Genomic DNA, 21,547 nt, shown 5'->3' on the forward strand with positions numbered 1-21,547 from the left:
AACGATGATCATATTAGGGTCATTAATACCTCCATTACCTCTCAAATTTACCATTTTTTCTTTATGGGGGGGGTGGGTGGTGAAAACATTTAAGGTCTAACTCTTTTAACAACTTTCAAAAATATAATACACCATTGTGAAGATTAGTCATGATACTATACATTAGATCTCCAGAACATATTTTTCTTATACCTGGAAGTTTGTACACTTTTGCCAATATCTCCCCATTTTCCCTATCCCTCAACCCCTGGTAATTATCACTCTATGTTTGTCTGACTTTGGCTTCTTTAGATTCCACATGTAAATGAGATCATATAATATCCGTCTTTCTTTGACTTATTTTACTTATTATAGGGGCCTCAGGGTCCATCCATATTGTTGGAAATGTTAGCATTTTCCTCTCTCTCAGGGCTGAATAGTATCCATGTGTATATTATTCATACATACATATAGCTCAGACAGTAAAACGTCTGCCTACAATGCAGGAAACTTGGGTTCAATCCTTGGGTCAGGAAGATCCCCTGGAGAAGGAAATGGCAACCCACTCCAATATTCTTGCCTGGAAAATCCCATGAACTGAGGAGCCTGGTAGGCTACAGTCCATGGGACATGACTGAGCGACTTCACTTTCACTTTCATACATCTTTTTATCCATTTATCCTTAGACAAACACTTAGGTTGTTTTCATTTCTTGGCTACTGTGAATAATGCTACAATGAACAGCAGATATTTCTTTGAGATAATGGTTTCATTTTGGGGGGTAGATACCCAGAAGTAGGATTGCTGTATTATACAGTATTTTTATTTCAAGTTCTTTGAGGAACCACTGTACTGTTTCTTATAGCAGCTGTGCCAATTTATATTTCCACCAACAGTGCACAAGCATCTCTCTTCTCCAGATCCTCACCAACACTTATTATTTATTGTCAACAGATGTGAGGTGATATCTCACTGTGATTTTGATTTTAATTTCCCTGATTGTTAGTGATGTTGAGCATCTTTTCATGTAACCCTTGGTTATTTATTTGTCTCCTGTTCAGGCCCTCTCATCATTTTTAATTGAATTGTTTGTTTTTTTTTTTGCTATTGAGCATCAGGTTACTTCTTAATATATAATAGGTGGTGTTTCCTTTAAAAACAGATAAAAAACAAATTTTACAGATTATGCTTAAACATTGATCTAGTTCCTTGGCTGAGTTTCCAATGACATCTGATTGTATTTATAAGAAAAATATTGCATCATTTCCTTCGGTCTCTCAATATGCCAATAAGAGCTCCTTGACCTTCAACCACCCTTTAGAAAAGGGAATTATAACTTTCATTTCTCATTGTGTTGGAGAAAGCAATGGCAACCCACTCCAGTACTCTTGCCTGGAAACTCTCATGGAGGGAGGAGCCTGGTAGGCTACAGTCCATGGGGTCGCGAAGAGTTGGACATGACTGAGCGACTTCACTTTCACTTTTCACTTTCGTGAACTGGAGAAGGAAATGGCAACCCACTCCAGTGTTCTTGCCTGGAGAATCCTAGGGACAGGGGAGCCTGGTGGGCTGCCGTCTATGGGGTCGCACAGAGTCGGACACGACTGAAGCGACTTAGCAGCAGCATTTCTCATTGTGTGGTTATAGGGTAATTAACAAGTTAGTATTAAGCTTTCAAGGGCTGACTTAAGTTTCTTTCTTTAATGCCAACACTGTTATTGCAATTGGATAAAAGCATAAAAAGTTCATTGTGAAAATGGAACAGGAGATTTTTAAAAACTGCTTAATTGACAAATCATACTCATCAGTCCTGCAAATATCACTTTATACAAAATCTTTTTAAAATTAAATTAAAAAGCAAAACTATTTGTAAATTTTCTGAAATAGATATTATAAAATATTTTATCTATCAGTGCTTGATTATTTGAAATCATATTAATTTACACTTGAAAATTTTTATCATATTTATGTTACAATATCCTTCCTCCATATTACAACTAATTCAAAGCTGTTTAAAATATTCCAAGGACAAACATATTTAGCAGAATTAAAACTACTCAATGTGGAAGTTCAGACAATGAATATATATTTTTAATAAGTGATTAATAATTTTTGTCAATATTAAATCACTACAAATCAGTCTAGTTTTATTTAAAATTTTAAAATTTGTTTTTATCTACAAAATTATGACTTTGTTATACTGAAAAATTTGACTTACTATCAATTATTTTTCAAAATATGATAATTTGCATAATATTCAAGATTAGATGGATCAATGTTTCTTATGCTGATCCCAGCAGGATCACTTGGGTACTTATTAGGAAAAAACTCTCAGGCCACAGCCCACACCTACTAAATCAAAAGCTGGGAGTAAAGCCAGCAAGTAGTGGTTTAGCACATTTCCCTAATGATTTTAATACACACTAAAGTTTGAGAATGACTAGACTAGGTTATGGTATAGGAAAAACTATCTCCCAAACCATAGCAATTTAACAGAACAAGATTTTATGTCACATAAAAGCAAGGTCTGCTATAGATCTAAATAATTTCCCAAGGCAGGTCTCTTTGATATTTTAGCTCAGTATTTTGAGATACTTCAAACAGTACAGGCAATTAAACGCTTCCACCCAGAAATGAGGAACACTCCTGCCCACTTTCCATCACCTAAAACAATCCATGTGGTCACACCTAAATCCAAGGATTAGGTGTGAGACTTCAATCTCTCTCTGTCTATAAGTAGAATTAGTCACATACTAATAAACATTAGTAATGCCTATCACAATTAGTTATGTGTCCTATTCCAATTGAAAGTCCTTGAGCACAACCCTAGAGTTACTGAGTAATAGCAGTTAGCCTAGAAATCTCTAGTTTTAACAGTAGCCCTGGAAATCCCATTACTTGATATCAATTAAATTTAAGAACCAGAGCTTTGGACTTTAATATCTGTTATACAATAAATTTTCTTTTATCAAAAGGAAGATGACTGAGTTTACAGAAATGCAAGAACTTGTGATGAGTAAAATAATACCTTTGGTTATTATATGAAGGCAAGGAAAGGTGTATATTAGTTTTGCATCATCATTAGCTTCCACTAACCAAAGCTCTATGTATGACAGGATAGATTTAGTACATTTTTAATGCATTTATACAAAAAATTCATTTCTCAAGGTTCGTTTTATATCACTGAAATACAAACAGAGTGGACACTATGCCACCTCCAAATTGGAATAATTCTAAAATAATGATGCACAATTAGCCTGTCTAGAACTGGGGTGTGAACTCTTTTTTGCTTTTCAAAATGTTTGATTCTAGAGAACTTTGCCCCCAAATACAGTTTATATACCTTATATTTAAAACAAGATAAACATTTACAGAATGTTGAATAGGAAACAAAAAACTATTTCAGAAGGCAGTCATGTTCACCTGATGTACAATGAATATCATTGTTTTAACCCATTCAGGATCTCAATTTTTAAAAAGTATTTCTGATACAGAACCAATTTATTTTAAATCAAGTATCTGATAAACGATCTATTACACCTTGCAGAAGTGAATATGTCAAACTTACATTTTTTTCTTCTTTCCCTGAAGTCTTATTACAATTATAAATGAATCCTATCACTATTTTAAGGGTTAGTGCTATGGACCATGGGCTTCCCAGGTGACTTAGTGGTAAAGAATCTGCCTGCCAATGCAGGAGATGCAAGATGTGGGTTCGATCCCTGGGTCAGGAAGATCCCCTGGAGAAGGAAATGGCAGCCCACTCCAGTAGTCTGGCCTGGAGAATCCCATGGACAGAGGAGCCTTCCAGGCTACAGTCCATGGAGTCTCAAAGAGACACAACTGAGCAAATGAGACCACAACACAGCTCTGGGCCATAACCACTACTAACTAACTCATATACAAATAAGCTTGTATGTGGGAAAGTCTCTACAATGAGTTATCTTTAAATAAATAACTTACCACTGCTAAGACATATGGAACATGTCATAATGGAACATATACATATGTAGCCATATATGTACATAAACACATATACACACATTAAAAAATGACAGATGTCATAAAAATCTCCTTCAGTTTTCAGTTTCTGAAAACATCCTTCTCTAAACTAAAATTAAAAAAACAAACACACACAAAAAAACCCTGCTTTATTTAAAATTCTTTATCTCTTCTCCCTTGGTTATTTTTTTACCTTCTTGCTTTTTACCTGAAACACTCTTTCTTCAGACACTCCCATGACATATTTCCTCAGCTCATTCAAGCCCAAGCTCAAATTTCACTTTCTAAATATGATCTCTTCTGACAATGCAGCTTAACATTGCAATACTCCCTACATGCCTCCACTGCTTTATTTCTCTCCATAACACATCACATTTGATCCTATATACAGACATATTTTGTTATTATCACTCTACACTAGAATGCAAACTCCACAAGACAAAGAAGTTTTGTCTGTTTTGTTCACTCTTGTGTCTCCAGTACCTAGAACAATAATGACACATAGTAAATGTTTGATAATTACTTGTGAACTAAATAAATAAATTATTTTTAAAAAATGAAGAAGTAAACAAATGATAAATTAAACATAAAATACATGGGTCATGTGAACATGTTGATAATTATACTACAAAATTGATGATGAACTATATTATCAACTAAACTCTTGCATCGTATGCACAAAGAATAGAATTATGAACTCATGTCAGGAAAAGTTAGGGATGGTTACTTTACAAATTTACTTTGTAAGAATATTTTAAGGTACACCTGGAGGTGGTGAATAGATCACTGAAAGAGAAGAGCATAACAAGCCGAGAGAACAATTTGTGCACAGCAAAGAGATTTGACAGAACAGAGGATGATTGTTAAGGGTGAACTACAATTATTCAGGGAGAGCTGCAGCATAAGTGTTGAGAAAGGAAAGACCAGGGAAAGGAAATCAGAGGCATGAGAGTGCCAACGAGAAAGCCTTGCATGCCATGCTGTGGATCTAGAACTCATCTTTCCCAGAAAAGAGGAACCACCAAACAGCTTTATGCCTGGGCATGACAGCACCACACTGTCCTTTTTAAAAAGGCCATTTTGTCTGCACCAGAGATATGAACTTGAATAGAGGACAGAACATAGTCTAGGTGATTTAGAATAAGGATATTAACTAAGACAGCTGGTTGGGATGGAGGAAGAGGTAAATTTGAGAAATGTGAGATAAAAATGAGAGGTATTAAGTGATCAGTTAGAAATGAGGCTTGAGAGGACAAACAAGAATCTAGAACGACCACTAGGAATCTTGCTAGATGAAGACAGAAAACCAGGAGGAAAAGCAAGTTTGGGAATAAAGGCAATACCTTTGTTTTTGTTATGCTGGGTGAGATATCCACAAAAAGATGACCAATGGGTGACTGGATCTATGAGTAGGGCACTTGCCAGAAGCTATCAGAGGTGTCCAGTGGTGAGTCTCTAGCATACAGGCAAAGAAAGACATGAGCCAGATGGAAGGCTTCAGGGAGAGCGAGGTAAACAAGTACAAAACAGGAACCTGGGAATAAAACCTTGAATGACATGAGCTTTTAAGGATCAGAGAAAGAAAAAAAGAGTTTAAGAGTATGAGAATGGGAATAAATAGCTGAAAAGAAGCAGATAACAAGGAGAGAATGATGGCACAGAGGCCAAACTAGGAGAATTTTACTCTTCCACTAAAGAAAGGAGCAGTCAAAATTGTCAAATACATCAGAAAGATAATTTAAGTGCTATCTTTCTCCTACACAGAATAGAGAGAGAGACAGATAAGACCAGAAAAAGGCTAGGAGAAAAGTAACTACCAAGATGCTCATGCCAATATGTTCCAGATTTAAATATAGAAAACTGGCAGTGTTTGGCTATCACCAGGAAATTATTCTTATTTTATGTTATTCTTTTGTTTATTTTCTAATACTGGCAAATATTAATGATCATTGTAGACACTGTAGACATACATGTGTATTTACTCCACTATTGGCAGAAATATGAAATGTATGATGGTTATGGATTAGAAATTGTATACTTGTCTTTTAGAGTTGGCAGTACTTGAAAGATTTTAAAACTCAGAGAAAGAATTAGTTCTATGAACATGTTTTAAAATACTACCATGTAACCAAAGTTTAATAATAATATTCCAAATAATTTCAAGGCTTGCTTAAATAAAGCCTATATGCTTTATATAAAGCTTAAACAAAGAACCTATGTTCATACAGAACCAACTTGATGGAAGCAGTAATATGCCATGCTATGTAATCACCTATATCCAAATAATTAGGTTTAACTCATAATTGCTAATTGTATTTCCACTTGAAACTAAAGAACTTGAAGGCTCTGCACTTAGAACATATAACATATAGTCAATCATCTTAGGTTCAAATTATCCCAGTCCTTGAAATAAAATTAAATTTATTTGGTTATATGTTTTATAACAGGCTTCCCTGGAATTGTTATATTATTCAAAAGTTAGTAACTTCTAAAAACATATTCTTCACATTAGCATCTATTGAATTATTTAATTTTATTTATTCTATTTAAACAAAGATAGCCCCCAAAATAAAATAATTTTTACTGTTAATTGACTTTGTGCATGCATGCTGAGTCATTTCAGTCATGTCCAACTCTTTGTTCTCCAGGCAAGAATATGGGAGTGGATTGCCATGTCCTTCTCCAGGGGATATTCCTGACCCAGGTATTGAACTGCTGTCTCCTGCCTCTCCTGCATTACAGGTGGATTTCCACCCAGTGCACCACCTGGGAAGCCCCATTAATTGACTTCACATTTTTCTTAAACTAACTCTAATCACACACAGGAGTATCTAGAACATAGTCTATAAATAAAGTTCATTTAGGTCAATAAAGTTAGTAAAGAAATCATTTCTGCTTTTGCTTAGGATAAAGGTCCTGACCTTTATTTCTATACTCATATCATAAAATTAATGACAGTTAAGTTTGTTAATGTTAACATCTTAAAAATTTACTGATTTTCCTCATTAATTAAAAAATTTACATTCTCTCTCCTAAATTATTTTCAGGTCTCTATGCGTCTTCATGACTGCCTACTCAGTAGCACAACTCTGAACTTTCTTGTACCATGACTCTGTTTTTCGTCAATTGTCTTCATTTCCTCCTATCACAAAGTAAAGTCCAAATGGAGAGCAGAGGAATGCCAATGGGAGCATTATATGCCCATACTAAACTTCTATTTTTCAAGATGGATTTCTGTCTCCAATATAACTGTATGATTCAAAGGTGCTTCAAGTTTAATGTGTTAAAAGTAAGACTTATTATACCTTTTCCCACATTTTTTTTTCTTATTTTCCTCTTTTAGGTAAATGTGCCATTGATGAGTAGTCCAGACCAGAAATGAAGTGGTCATTCTTACCATCTCTCTCTCCATTCCTTCTCTGTGTACTTACATACTAAGTCCTACAATTTGTATCTCCTAAATCTTCCCAGAATTCTATTTCAATAGCCTTCCATCAAAAACTCTTTAATTGAGACTTATCTTTTTTTCAGCTTGACTAATTCAGAAATTCTCTTGCTTCTGGTCTTATCCTATTCCCCATATTATCTGAATAGCCCTAAAGCATTCTCCACACTGTAATCAGAGAAACTACCAAAAGAAGTTCTGACTATGTCATTCCTGTTCTTAAAATAAAATAGTAACAACAAAATGAACCAAATAAAAACATAATAACTATCATTATGTCACAATATTTAATAAAGTGAGTTCTGCACTTCATAGCATTGGGTCAAAAATCCAGATCTACCATTTACTTGGGCTTCCTTGGTGGCTCAGTCTTTAAAGAACCTGCCTGCAATGTGGGTTCAAACCTGGGTTCAATCCCTGGGTTGGGAAGATCCCCTGGAGGAAGGCATGGCAACCCACTCCAGTATTCTTGCCTGGAGAATCCCCATGGGCAAAGGAGACTGGTGGGCTACAGTCCATGGGGTTGCAGAGTAGGACATGACTGAGCAAGTAAGCATAACACAGCACCATTTACTTGCTGTGAAACCTTGGGCAGATTAATCTCAACTTTCTACATCCAAATATCCTCATATTTTAAAATGTAGGACTGACGATAATTTCTTTTTCTTATAGTTAGGAATAAACAGAACACAGCACATGGCATTTTTTTTTTTTTTTTCCCATGGCTGCCCAGGTCTTTGGTTACCTCACAGACTTCTGTTTTTGCCCTGCGGCATGTGTGGGATTTTCATTCCCCGACCAGGGATCGAATCCATGTCCCCTGCATTGGAAGACAGATTTTCAACCCTGAACCATAAGGGAAGTCCTCAAGGCATTTCTACTGTTGACATTTTTAAGCTCCTGCTAGGCTACATGGGAGCTATAAAGCACTTTGCATACCTCACTAGTCATGACAACAATCCCTTGATGTATGCATCATCTTCAATTTACAAATGTTGTCAACTCATGTCTTTAAAATCAAGTAACTTGCTGAAAATCACACAACAGAACCAAGATTTCAATCCAAAGTCCAATCTATGGATATTTCTCTCTCTGTGTCCTTTTTGATTGCCTCCAAAAGGTACTGACTGAGTGTCCATCCCTGAGGCACTCGATGTGGTTTGAAAAGCAGGTTCACATCAGGCAGACATGACTGATACTGCTATAACATGCAAACTCCAAAGTACAGTAGCTAGGAAAAAGCTCTTCTTGATTTCTCCTACATTGGCCTTGTATACATTCTCCCTCATTCTTCCTCATCTTCCTTTTCCTGATGATCCATGTAATGAAGTGCCTGCAATTCCCTGACAAACCAGCTTCCCAGGCATTCTCACATTTACACGTTACGCCCTTAAGCCCCTTCTCTAGTTGACGCATTTCTTCTTGTGCTTTATGATAATTTCAAAATTATCTCACCTTCTCCAAAATCTCCTCTGCCTTTAAAACCTTTACAGGCAGCTTTAAAAACTTCCACTCCCCTAAATTCTTTTATGTCTATATTCATCTCCTAAAATGTCACAATATTATTTTCTTGTCTCTATCTGCACTTGTTACACTATAATAGTATCCTGCTCACATGCTCTGTCTCCCCCTCACTCAACTCTGAGCACATAGAGACAAAGTTTTACCTATAATCCTGTCTCTCATGCTGAACACAGCATCTGTACCTGGTATACAGAAGATGCTTTATAATGATTGTTCAAATAAGTAAACAAGTAAATATATTTTAACTGCTGTTAACATATAAGCACAATTCATTCCAGATTACTTATAAAATTTTTGAAATGATAGGGGAAATCAGATCTATATATCTGAAAATTATTGTTGAATCTACTTATTCGATGGCAAAGTATTAAAAAGCTGTCAAACTGAGTCGACCTTGGAGAGATGACTTAATCCGTTGGAGCTTCTTTGTCTAAACAATGGATATGATAATACCTTTTCATGCATTCATTCCTTAAATATTGATTCAAGTATTTCCATTAGCCAGGTAATACCTAGGTGCTAGTGATAGAATGGCGGGCAGCCTTAGATTCCAAGCTATTCAGATTTGTATTTGATCTAGTGGAAAATTCAGCCAAGAACAGTCATCTGTAATGTAATGATGTTCTCATGGGGGAGGGTCACAGGAGAACCACAATGCTATGGGAATGTATTGAGGGACACCTATTCCTGCTTGGGAGTTGGGGTCAGGACAGCCTTTCTTTGTGACATCTAAGTCAAATGGTGCAAATGAATGTGTGGGTGCAAATACACAAGTTCATGTGTGTGAGTGTTTGCTGGGAAGGAGGAGCAGGAGTCAGAATGAGAGAAACAGGCGGACAGGACAGTATTTTTCAAAAACCAAAAGAAATTTAATAGCTCAATTTAAAAGACATAAGTGAAGGGTTTAGATTCAAGTTTACACTCAAATGTTGGAGAGCTACAGGAACTAGATCACATCAGGTCTTGTAAGACTTTCAAAAAAGCTTTGACTTTATCCTTAGACCAAGAGAAACTATTAATAGGATAATGAGTCAGAATTGCATTTTTAAAAATTACTTTTTACTAGATTAGCAGGAACATCAGTTAGGAGGCTGTTAGTAATAATCCAGATGAAATACTTTGACTTAAGAATTAGTTAGAAAGCATGAAAGAAATGAACAGATTTAAGAGTTATCAGAGGTATAGAATTAAATAACCATTAGAGCTTGATTGTGGGGCTGAAGAAAGGTTGGAATCAAGGCAGATGCTCAGGTTTCTACCTTGGGCTACTGGTGGGCAGAAGAGCCAACTACCAGAGGAAGCAAGGATAGTGAGCTGATAACCTATATCCCTAGAATTGTGCTGTTTTTATAGAATTGCTCTGAGGATTAAGTGTCATAATTTATGTACAATAACAGCTACCTCAATGCCTAGTGCATCATAGCTGTTTTCTGTAGTCATTTCAACTTCCTTCTTCCCTTTTCCAAAGTTGTACCAGTAATTTAGTAACAAAACTGGGACTAGAATCCCAGGCTTCTGTTTACCAGTTCAGAGTTCTTTGTTAATGGACTGCTGATCTATAAACAAAGATGAAACACAGGAATTTTAAAGCAAATATTCACAACTTATCTTGGAATTGCTTACAAGCTGAGAGCCATCCAACTTATTTTTAGTTTATATTTAAAATGAATCATATGTTCCAAAATGACTGACAGAAACACAGCTTTGTTTCTGAAGCCAATTCTCTTCCATCATTTTGGACATCATTCAGAGCTATAACAGACTTTCAGGGTGTTTAAAAGCATTCATCCATGACAACAACAAATGCTAATTATCATAAAAAATAAACAGCTCCTGTTAACATCGTTCTAAGAATTTCTCCTACTCCAGCACTATATTTCATCTATCATCCCATCTGTTTTGGGGGTGGGAACAAAGACTGGATGAAAGTATAATTATCATGTATCAAACTGGACAACACAACAAAATAGAAATGAATACAAATGGGAGGAAGAGCACACATAATAAATCTGGAAAGGGAAAAAAGAAACATAAATAAAATACACATTTCATGCTGCAATGAACAGCAGATATATAAGTCCATAATGAAGTTTGTAATGTTTATCTCATTGGGTATAAGGTGTATGTTCTCCCATTTCAGTTCACAGTCCTAGCTGTCATCAGATTTTCTCCCACATGATCAAATAGTCATCTTGTTCACTTGGGATGTTTACAGATTTTCTCTGTTGAGTTCTATTGTTAAAATTCCACCTTGAGACTTCTAAACATACCAAAACAAACAAAATAAGCCTACTTCTATATATTTATTAACACAGTTCAAAGAGAATCTTCTATGTATCTTTGATTCAGCTCTAGTCTCTAAAAAAACAAAAAATCAAGAATAGCAAAGTTCTCAAAAGTCTGTTAAATTAAAGGGAAGAGCACACATAATACAGAGGCTACAGAGGCAATTATTTCACTACAAATAATACTAAAAACATGAATAATTTCATGTTCTGAATTAGAAACTAGAAATTCAAGAAGGGCCAGGAGTTTGTTTCTTTTACTGGCATATACTCACACCTGGTATTGTCCCTGGCATGTAGCAGATGTTTAATCAAAATTTGTTGGATTAAATATTGCATAAAATGAAGCATTAACATGCTTTTTTTCCCCTCAGATGATTTTTAAGGATACCTATTCTATGAATAATCCTATAATGACTCTTAGCATTCATATTGAAATAATCAAAGACTTTTGGAATATGTAAGTATTGATATCAACTTAAAGTGTTAGCTGTGGTAAAGTTTCTTTTAAATAGTAACTAAATTTTTTAATAAGTTTAATCTCCAGGTCAAGTTTCCATTAAAAGTCTATATATCTAATTAACTGACTATATATATCTGTTTAAATTTGTCTCAATGAAGTAAATATTTAGAATAACACTCAACCAAAGGATCAATTATATATGAAACACTGCTTTGCCAGACTATGATGTGACCTTGATTACAAATCTTATTATCCCTTTTTTCAATCACTCAAGAACCACATATATGAAATAAAAATGTCAAACCCATACGCATACACACAGAATAGTAAGGAAAGGTGGTATATCATAAATATTTCAGACATTTGCCAACCCTCTTTCTACTATGAGGGGCTTTAAGATAATAAATAAGTATAAAATATCACATCTAACATACATATATATGTATTATATATGTGTGTATAGACCATGTGTATGTGCATGTGCATATGAGGATATATAATATTTAGTCAGAATTCACCTGCATTATAACAGGAAGAAAAGGAGAAGTAAATCAACAATGGATTCACAATGAATTTATATTCGTATTTTGTATATCTCTATATATGACCATTCATAAACATAAGTGGAGCTTTCCAGGTGGCACTAGTGGTAAAGAGCCTGCCTAGTTTTGCCTGGCGAATCCCATGGATGGAGAAGCTTGGCAAACTACAGTCGATAGGGCTGCACAGAGTTGGACACGACTGAAGTGACTTAGCACACATGTAAACATAAGTGGACCAATTTGCAACTGAGCTAGCCCTGGAACATCATGTTATACATGCTCAGAGAAACCATTCACATAGAACCTGCCATTCATAATTTGACATGTATAACTTTATCAATGACAGAAAATAATGATTTAGAATAAAACAATGCAATAGATTTAGTAACTCTATTTTATGCTAAAAACCACATCAAAGGTACTTAGGTTATTTTAGGAATTTAAGTATTCTTTCTAAAGTTAAGTTTTAAATAAAAATTTTACTTTTTTAACTAACAAGTGCAAAATTACACTTGTGTGTGTGTGTGCACATGTGCTCTGTTGTGTCTGACTCTTTGTGACCCAGTGGACTGTAGCTGCCAGGATCCTCTGTCTACAGAATTTTCCAGGCAAGAATATTAGAATGGGTTTCCATCTCCTACTCCAGGGAATCTTCCTGACACAGGGATCACACCGCACCTCTTGTATCTTGTGTCTCCTGCTGTCTCCTGCACTGATGGGCAGATTCTTTACCACTGTGCCACCTGGGGAAAGCTCACAAAATTACACTATTAATGTATATTTAGACATACTCTTTCTTATCCCATTTAAAAAAAAAAAAAAACTTCAAATTATTTACATTGTTTCTCCAACCCTGTAACTCCCTGTAGACCAGTGATAAACATCTTAATGTGAAATTTCTTATCACTAGGTAATAAAATAGTATGCAGTTTCTTCACCAATATAACTTACAAGGAAATTATTACTTTATTTTACTTTTTACTTTCTTTGTATTTCTGAGACTTATTTTTATTTGACACTTCAAGATAACCATTCATGTAAAAATAACATGCATTACAACAGGAAAGCACAGACAACCTCTAGCCAGCAAATATTCATTTAAAGACACAAAAATAAATACTATGTAGTAAGCCCTTATGTATGCATATAAACAGTTCCCAAAACTCTAAGAATTTCAATGGGTATTTTAACATGCTATACAGATAGAAAGGTTATTATTTTTTATACACATTCTTTGCACATAAATAATTACAGAAAATGTTAAGGCAAAATTCTGAATTTCTTTATTTCTCTAGATTTCTTGATAAGCTTCAGTGACAGCTCATTATAAGGCTTCACTTTGGGAAAATACACTGAAACTGGTAGAAAAAAAATGTTTGAATAAATGTTTCAATGCGATATTTCATACTATCTCTATCCTTCATCCAACACTATAGTTCACAGTAATTAATCATTTCCACAACAAAAGTGCTTATTTTACACATACACAGGGAAAAAAGTGTATGATGTAGTTGTTCTTTATTTGGATATATGAAATTAGTGTTTGATTACAAATGTTTTTCTATCCCTTAATTTTAAAACAAAAAACAATAACACAAAACGAATCTCAAATGAGTTTCAGAAAATTATCTATATTTAAAGCATAGCCCCAAAGGCTACTGATTTTTTCTTACCAGTGCTGTCATCATAGACAACTGTGACAGTTTTCCACTTGAAGAACTGCACCAAGTCCAAAATGGCACGGCTGAGTGAAGAGAAGTCTGGGTAGAGACTGACATAGAAGGAATCTTTGTTGTCTGACACCTGGTGCTTCCAGCGGGTCTGGATGTGGGGAACCCCCAGAGCATTGCAGATAGACTGAACTGCATTTGCCGAAGAGCTGTGTGAAGGCCCGAAGATGGCAGCCACCCCAAGAGACAGCTGATCACAGGCTGCAGAGGAGACAGAAGTCTGTCAGTAATGAGAGGAGATGCCAGTGTGCCAACAGTACCACATTATCATTGTCCCAAAGGCATCATCCTGAAGGACGATCTGTTTGCCCTTAATATAACATCTACATCTAGCTGATTTTACATTTTGCCTAACTCCAAATATTCTCAGTCTGTTAGAAGGGAAATTCACCTACACACCTACAGCCTAATGTTCAAATATAATAACTCCACAAATAATGTCAAGGGAAGAGAAGGGGAAGGAGAAAGAGAGAGAATATTTTAGAATTTAAGGGGTGAATATTCATTTTGCAAAAATACTTCATATCCAGGGGATACTTCAGGGAAATACTTCAAATCAGGGGAATAACGTTCCTTCCCAAATTCTCTGGTCATCCTCTACAATTTCAAACTCTGAAACAGAATCCATGTATTTTTCATGGCCCATCTAAAAAGCTATGGATGGGCACATGGTTTAGTATCTGCAATATCTGATGATATAGGTCAAGCTGTGCATACAAATGCCCATACAAAACCTGACATGAGTCACAGAGGGTGAGTCCATAGGGATTAATCTCATTGAGTAGGAAGAACATCAAAGTATTTAATTAAATACAGAAATATCTAATCATCTTTATTTATTCGGCTTTTGGATACTGTAAGACTTTTATGATGTACTAAATTAGTTTTAAGTTTATATTTATGTGTAGAAAATTTTATTCACATAAATAATAATTATAGTAATTAAGAGACACATAAACAAATTAGAAGGTATTTAGACAGAAACAGCAAAACTGTGACAGGACTTTAAATTGTGTAAGGTATATTAAAGCAACTGGTAAGTCTGGGTCTAGAAAGTCAATAATTACTGGAAACATGAAACTCATCTTTAAATACATGAAGAATCTAATCTGTGAAAGAGGCTAAAATGTGTTTCTTTTGACTGGAAAAGGAGGAATTAGGGCAAATGTATAGAAGTGTCTCATGAATTCTGACACAACTTAAGAGAAGAAATGTTCAAATATGGAAGTCTGTTCCAAGAAGCAACAGTCTGTCTATCCCTGAAAATATATAAGGATGACTAAAATATATAACAGATGACTATTGTTACTGGAATTTAGGGATCAATTAGATTTTCAGTCTTAATTCTTTCAAAATAATTTGTCATTCTACTGTGCAAAATTTACTGATTTTTCCTTCAGAGATTTTGCCACATAAAATGCAATTTGATGGATGGATTCTTAAGCACAGAGATATTTAATAAATAAATTTTAGGAAAAAAAACACATTTGTTTAATCTTTTTTCAAAAATTCAATTCGATATAAATATATAGTTTTTGAACACATAGATTCTTACTTTTAAAGTAATAATCAGAATTCTGAATCAGTAGAAAGTTTGGAGCCTCAAGTTTTTCACTCACATAAATTTTAATTCACATACACTGAAAATAAAAGATCTTCCTTCTCTAGATTTTTGACAAGTCACAAATCAAGAAAAGTTAAAAACATTATTTTAGCTTATACAGAGCTTCTGAAGTGTGTTTCAAAGAAAAAATAGAGTTTTGGGGTATCAGAGGAGTCATTCAAAAGCAATATATGATTCAAATAATAATTCAAATTCTAATGCATCAGAGTTTATTGAGCAAAACAGTATTATCTATTAAAAATATAAGATCATTGATCAGTGAAAATTTAAACATTGAACATACATTCTTGGAAAAACAAATTTTAAAAAGTTTAACAATGTCCAAATGAATTGGTATTTTATAATAAATCATATCAGTATCACATATATTATTGAGGTCTCATAAGATTCAAAACTATATTAGATCTCTCCTTTTTATTAGTGGGCTTCTCTGGTAGCTCAGCTGGTAAAGAATCCGCCTGCAATGCAGGAGACCCCGGTTTAATTCCTGGGTTGGGCAGATCTGCTGAAGAAGGGATTGGCTACCCACTCCAGTATTCTTGGGCTTCCCTGGTGGCTGAGATGGTAAAGAATCTGCCTCCAATGTGTTGGGAAGATCCTCTGGAGAAGGGAATGGGCTACCCACTTCAGTATTTTGGGATGAGAATTCCAGACACGACTGAGCAACTTTCACTTCATATTATCTCTTTACATATTGCTGTGCCACCCAAGCAGTCATAGGTCAACAAGCAAGTGCTTCCCAAGACAAGATCCACACCATGACATCCACCATTTAAGTATCTCACAAAGAAAGTTATTCATACACTTATATGAGCTTTTTTCAGCTTCAGGCAAAAGTCACTTCAGGAATTAGATTCCCAATGGATTTTTAATGAGTGAAAAATCTGTAAATATTTTTTAATATTCTAAAAACCAAATGAGTTTACCACCTCATAGTTTTGCTAAGATATTCCCAAGGTAGTAAGATGTTTGTTATCAGAACATTCTAGTCTACTTTTTTTTTTATGTTGCTACTTTGAAGTCACCATTAGGAAATCTATTAATATTTTATTTATACTGTACTCATATTCCATATTCTTTGGTCTAAATTATTTCATTTGAGACAGAGCTTCTTCTTCCTAATAGAAATAATCATGAATGATGTCACTAATCAAATGCTCTTGTCTTGCAGCTAATGACTTATTTTGCAATTATGATGACACACGTCGTATTTCACAATAACCTTTACCCCCTTTTTCAGCCTTCAAAACCTTTCATCACCCTGACATGGTTCTGAAATGTGGAAACTTATTTTTATTCATAAAGATATGAATTCAAAGGGCAGGCAGAACATAGGCTTTGATAAACACTAGTTAGCTGGGGGAAAAGAAGGATACTTTCATCTTAAGAAATATTATATCTTATCAACTTCTATTAATATTAATGAATTTAGAAGAACTCTGTACTGAGTTAGAATTATAAGTAATTATGTACACTTCTATCAATGTAAGGTAGCTAATAAAACAGTATTAGCATTACAGAATAGCAAGTACTGTCTTTTTTTTGTGTGTGTGTAGCAAGTACTGTCTTAAAAATAAGAATTTAGAACAAACGCTAAGTCTACTCCTTTGAGAAAATCTACCTTATGGAATTTAATTTCATGAATGCTAACTATGCAAAAGAAAAGATCACCTACTTAGACAAAGTAAGCCAATGAAAACATCTCTCAAAACATATTTATTTCTAAACTGTTTGGTTAAAATAATGTCTTGACAGTAGTTTCTCTATTACTTTCTTTAATATATGTATTAAACTCATATCTCAGAAATTATATTTCTACTCATATTGAAAATACAGCTTTATAAAATAACAATATTCATAAGGTATTTTTATTATTTCTTCATGTAATCCAATTTTTATATCATTAGCCATTTATTCTCAGTTACAAAAAGAAATATCAAGTGGCTAAAAACTAGGCAACATAAATGAAAGATTGATCCAATTTTTCCAATTAAGTTTTAAAATTGGGCTGACATTTTTAAGTCACTTGGAACCATAGAACTTTCAAGACACTCAGTAAATTAAGACCACAGCAGTAAAGTAGAATTAACCCATAATGCAAATAAACATGTAAAATTGGATTGTAAACCTTGGTAAAATCCACTGATGGTATTTTTTTTTATTTTAGTAGGTTCTTAAAATAGGAATAGTTTAGTAGTAAAACAAAAGGATTAATGGGGGAAAAGAAAACAACTTCACTAACCCAGATGTAACTACATTTCATGTTATAAGCAAATTCTTTCAGCAGGTAATCATATCACTTTACCCTTCCTGAAAAAAAAATGTAAGTGCAGCTCAAAAAGAAATATTTGCATGAAAATATTTCTAGTGACTTATTAATTACTTTATAGATTAAGAAATCTCTTAAGAGTAGCTAAAAATTTGAATTTCAGAAAACACACTATTAAATATCTATCACTTACCTTTCTTGGATGCTTCAAAACTGTCATAGAGGTTTATCTTCTGGGTGTCATAGGTTAGGGTGGTGTTGGGCAACAAGGTTCTGTTTCTGTTGATTGTATTCACAGCAAATCTGAATGCAAGTTCCTCAGCTCCCATTGGGCCAGATTCCACATATTCAAAAATACCACCTGGCAAAGAAAGGAAAAATCACACAGTTCTTACAAGATGGAGAAAATCTTGGAAGGTATCTGTACTTATACGTATGTATTTGGGTACTTAATTTGTTTGAGTGTGTGAGAGTATATGTGATTTGTCTAAGAATGTGGAGTATGAATACTTCAAATATTCAAACGAAAATTTGAATTTATGCCCTTTAACGTAAATTCACACTGGCAAAATTTCTTTGATATTGATATCAAAATTTTATATGATTTGAATATGATTTTGCCTTTTTATTTAGTAGTTGCTTCTTTTAGGGCCTAGGTATATATAGGTCCTGCATTAAGTACTGAACTCTTAAAGATCTGCACACAGTTCCAAAATGATCAGTCCTCTATATTGATACAAAGCTATAAGGTTAGCATTGGGAAAACTGTATTAAATTTGTCTCTGTTAATTCAGACATCTGAATTCCTTAGCACAATTTTTAATAGTTTTAAGTTTAATAATAACTTACCATGTTAAAAACCCAAAATACTTATTTACTTGCAAATTGCAGCATTTTACTTGCAAGAAAAAGAACAAAGTAGCATTTTCTATGTGTTTTACTCTACATCCTGTTTCAGAAAAGACTTGACATTTTTGAAAGATAGCTCTCCCAAACCATGAAAATTCCTTAGGCAGTGAATAACACTGTAGCAAATAATTTTGGTCATAAAATGTGGAATATAATTTAACCATGTGTTCTTTCCATTTGGCACCTTCCACCAGCTGCGTCTCAGACCAGTCCCCTCAGCTGTGTCCCAGCCTTGATATCCTCTCTCTCTCTTCAGTTGTGAGTGACCTAACTGAGACCTTTGTCTCCAAGAGAATCTCTTCCTTGTTGGTTTGGTGAATGAAATGAAAGGGGGAGCACCTAATAGCTGACATCCTCCAACCTCTGTCTTTAGGAAACCAAAACATTAAAAATAATGAACATTTATTTTTCTCCCTTTCAAACTTCACACCATGTGCTCTCAGCACAGTCATTCACAAATAAACTCCCTTGAATAGGACATTTCCACAGCTTGCAATTCATCCCTCATCAAAAGTCTTTTGACACATGAATGTCAGGAGACATCAGCACACTACCTATTCTAAATGAGTAAGAAAGTCATGGTGTGGTAATAATTTCTCCAAATATGAGGATTAGGACTCAGAAGATACCGCAGTGATTGGACAAATTTATATTCAGGAAGAATTGGAAATATTTCATTTTACAGCATATTAGTTGGAAATATATCGCTTATTTTTTCAACTAATTTGATGGTATGGTTACAGAACAGCCAACTTACTTATTGTGAAATTATACTCTGAATATGTTTTAAATCATGGTGGGTTATGCTAAGCAGAAGGATAATAAGTATTTATTGACATCCAAATACTTAATGGGTGTCAAGAACAAAATTAGATGTCATGTATGTGGAGAACAGTGGTATGAGCATGGACTCCAGAGCCAAACTGTGTTTACATTCTGACTCTGCCACTTGTCATCCCAGGCATAGTGGGCAGTTGCTTAAATCTTCAGTCTGAGTTTCTTCATTTCTAAAAAAAGAGATGATGATAGAGCTAGTACATAGAATTGTTAATAGAGAGCAAATTGTGTCATAACAAAGCACTTAGAATCAGTGATGACCATAGAGCAAACACTACACAAATGTTTAAGATTTCACTGAGTTTTCAAAGCAATCCCAAGTAGTATAATTTTACAGAAAACAATCTTGTGACTAAAGATCATGCAGCTATCAAATGATAAAGGCAACATTAGAATCTGTTCATGCCTGACTTGAAAGCCCTTGCCTATTCCACTACAAATTAGTAATTTTCTTCAAAATTTCATTCAGGCAAAATACACAAAAATTCCTAATTCCTAAAACATGAGATAAGATGACTTCACTAAAAATATGCAGTTAGAAATGTAAGATCATATATATGGAACAGAAAAATAATTGAGTAATTGAAAAGTACTTAAGCTTAATTAGGAACACAGAATTGATTCCAGAAATGCAAACCTGAAGTCATTTCTTAACAGCAAAAAAAAAAAATGAAAAACTGAATCTTCTACTTTTCTCTGTTCAAATTTTAATTTGAATGTGGTATAAGTGCAAAATGGGGGAAATCCCCTGGAGGAGAGCATGGCAACCCACTCCAGTATTCTTGCCTGGAGAATCCCATGGACAGAGAGGAGCCTGGCAGGTTACAGTCCATAGCGTCGCACAAAGTCAGATATGACTTAAGCAACTTAGCATGCATAAATAGAAAATAAGGATACAGAAATGGTCAGCACATGATGATAGCAGGTTACAACTTTCCAATCCTTCACCACTCTTCAAAATAACAATCTACTTTGAAAATTATGTGTCAGAGTCTTCTAATATTGAGACTACACCAACTCTGTGGCCCAAAATTTTGCTCCAGGTTTTATGTCCAAGAAAAACTGTATATCTATGTTCATCAAAATAAGAAGAAATGTTGTATGACACCTCTTACATGTGGAATCTAAATAGAAATGATACAAATGAACTTACAAGACAAGAAACAGACACACAGACTTTAAGAACAAGCTTATGGTTGCCAGAGGGAAGGATGGTGGGAAGGGATAGTTAGGGAGTTTGGAATGGACAGGTACACACTGCTATATTTAGAGTGGATAATCAACAAGGACCTACTATAGAGCACATGGAACTCTGCCCAATGTTATGCAGCAATCTGGATGGGAGGGGAGTTTGGGGGCTAATGGATACCTGAATTGGAGAAGGCAATGGCACCCCACTCCAGTACTCTTGCCTGGAAAATCCCATGGACAGAGGAGCCTGGTAGGCTGCAGTCCATGGGGTTGCTGAGGGTCTGACACTACTGAGCAACTTCACTTTCACTTTTCACGTTCATGCATTGGAGAAGGAAATGGCAACCCACTCCAGTGTTCTTGCCTGGAGAATCCCAAGAATGGAGGAGCCTGGTGGGCTGCCGTCTATGGGATCGCACAGAGTCGGACATGACTGAAGTGACTTAGTAGTAGTAGTAGTAGGATACATGAATATGTATGACAGAGTCCTTTCATTGTTCACCTGACACTATCACAACATTGTTAATTGGCTGTACCTCAATATAAAACAAAAAGTTCAAACACCTTAAAAAAAAAAAAAGAAGAAGAAAGAAAAACATGTACAAGAATATTCATAGTAGGGCTTCCCTGGGTAGATCAGCTGGTAAAGAATCTGCCTGCAGTGCAGGAGACCCTGGTTTGATTCCTGGGTTGGGAAGATCCCCTAGAGAAGGGATAGGCTATATACTCCAGTATTTGGGGGCTTCC

The 21,547-nt window shown here is 34.8% G+C and overlaps 1 protein-coding gene across 8 annotated transcripts in view; it reads right to left on the minus strand.

Moving 5' to 3' along the window:
- Window positions 1-21,547, minus strand: part of GRIK2 (glutamate ionotropic receptor kainate type subunit 2) — a 733,346-nt gene that overhangs the window by 427,206 nt on the left and 284,593 nt on the right. For all 8 annotated transcript variants that reach the window (XM_070796035.1, XM_070796030.1, XM_070796031.1 and 5 more), the window contains 2 exons: window positions 18,057-18,224; window positions 13,914-14,171 (listed from right to left, as the gene is read on the minus strand). In XM_070796035.1, coding sequence (XP_070652136.1) covers window positions 13,914-14,171; window positions 18,057-18,224 — 426 coding nt within the window. The remainder of the gene's footprint in view (window positions 1-13,913; window positions 14,172-18,056; window positions 18,225-21,547) is intronic.

The sequence above is a fragment of the Bos indicus genome, chromosome 9 (assembly GCF_029378745.1).
Source record: "Bos indicus isolate NIAB-ARS_2022 breed Sahiwal x Tharparkar chromosome 9, NIAB-ARS_B.indTharparkar_mat_pri_1.0, whole genome shotgun sequence".
NCBI classification, from domain to species: domain Eukaryota; kingdom Metazoa; phylum Chordata; class Mammalia; order Artiodactyla; family Bovidae; genus Bos; species Bos indicus.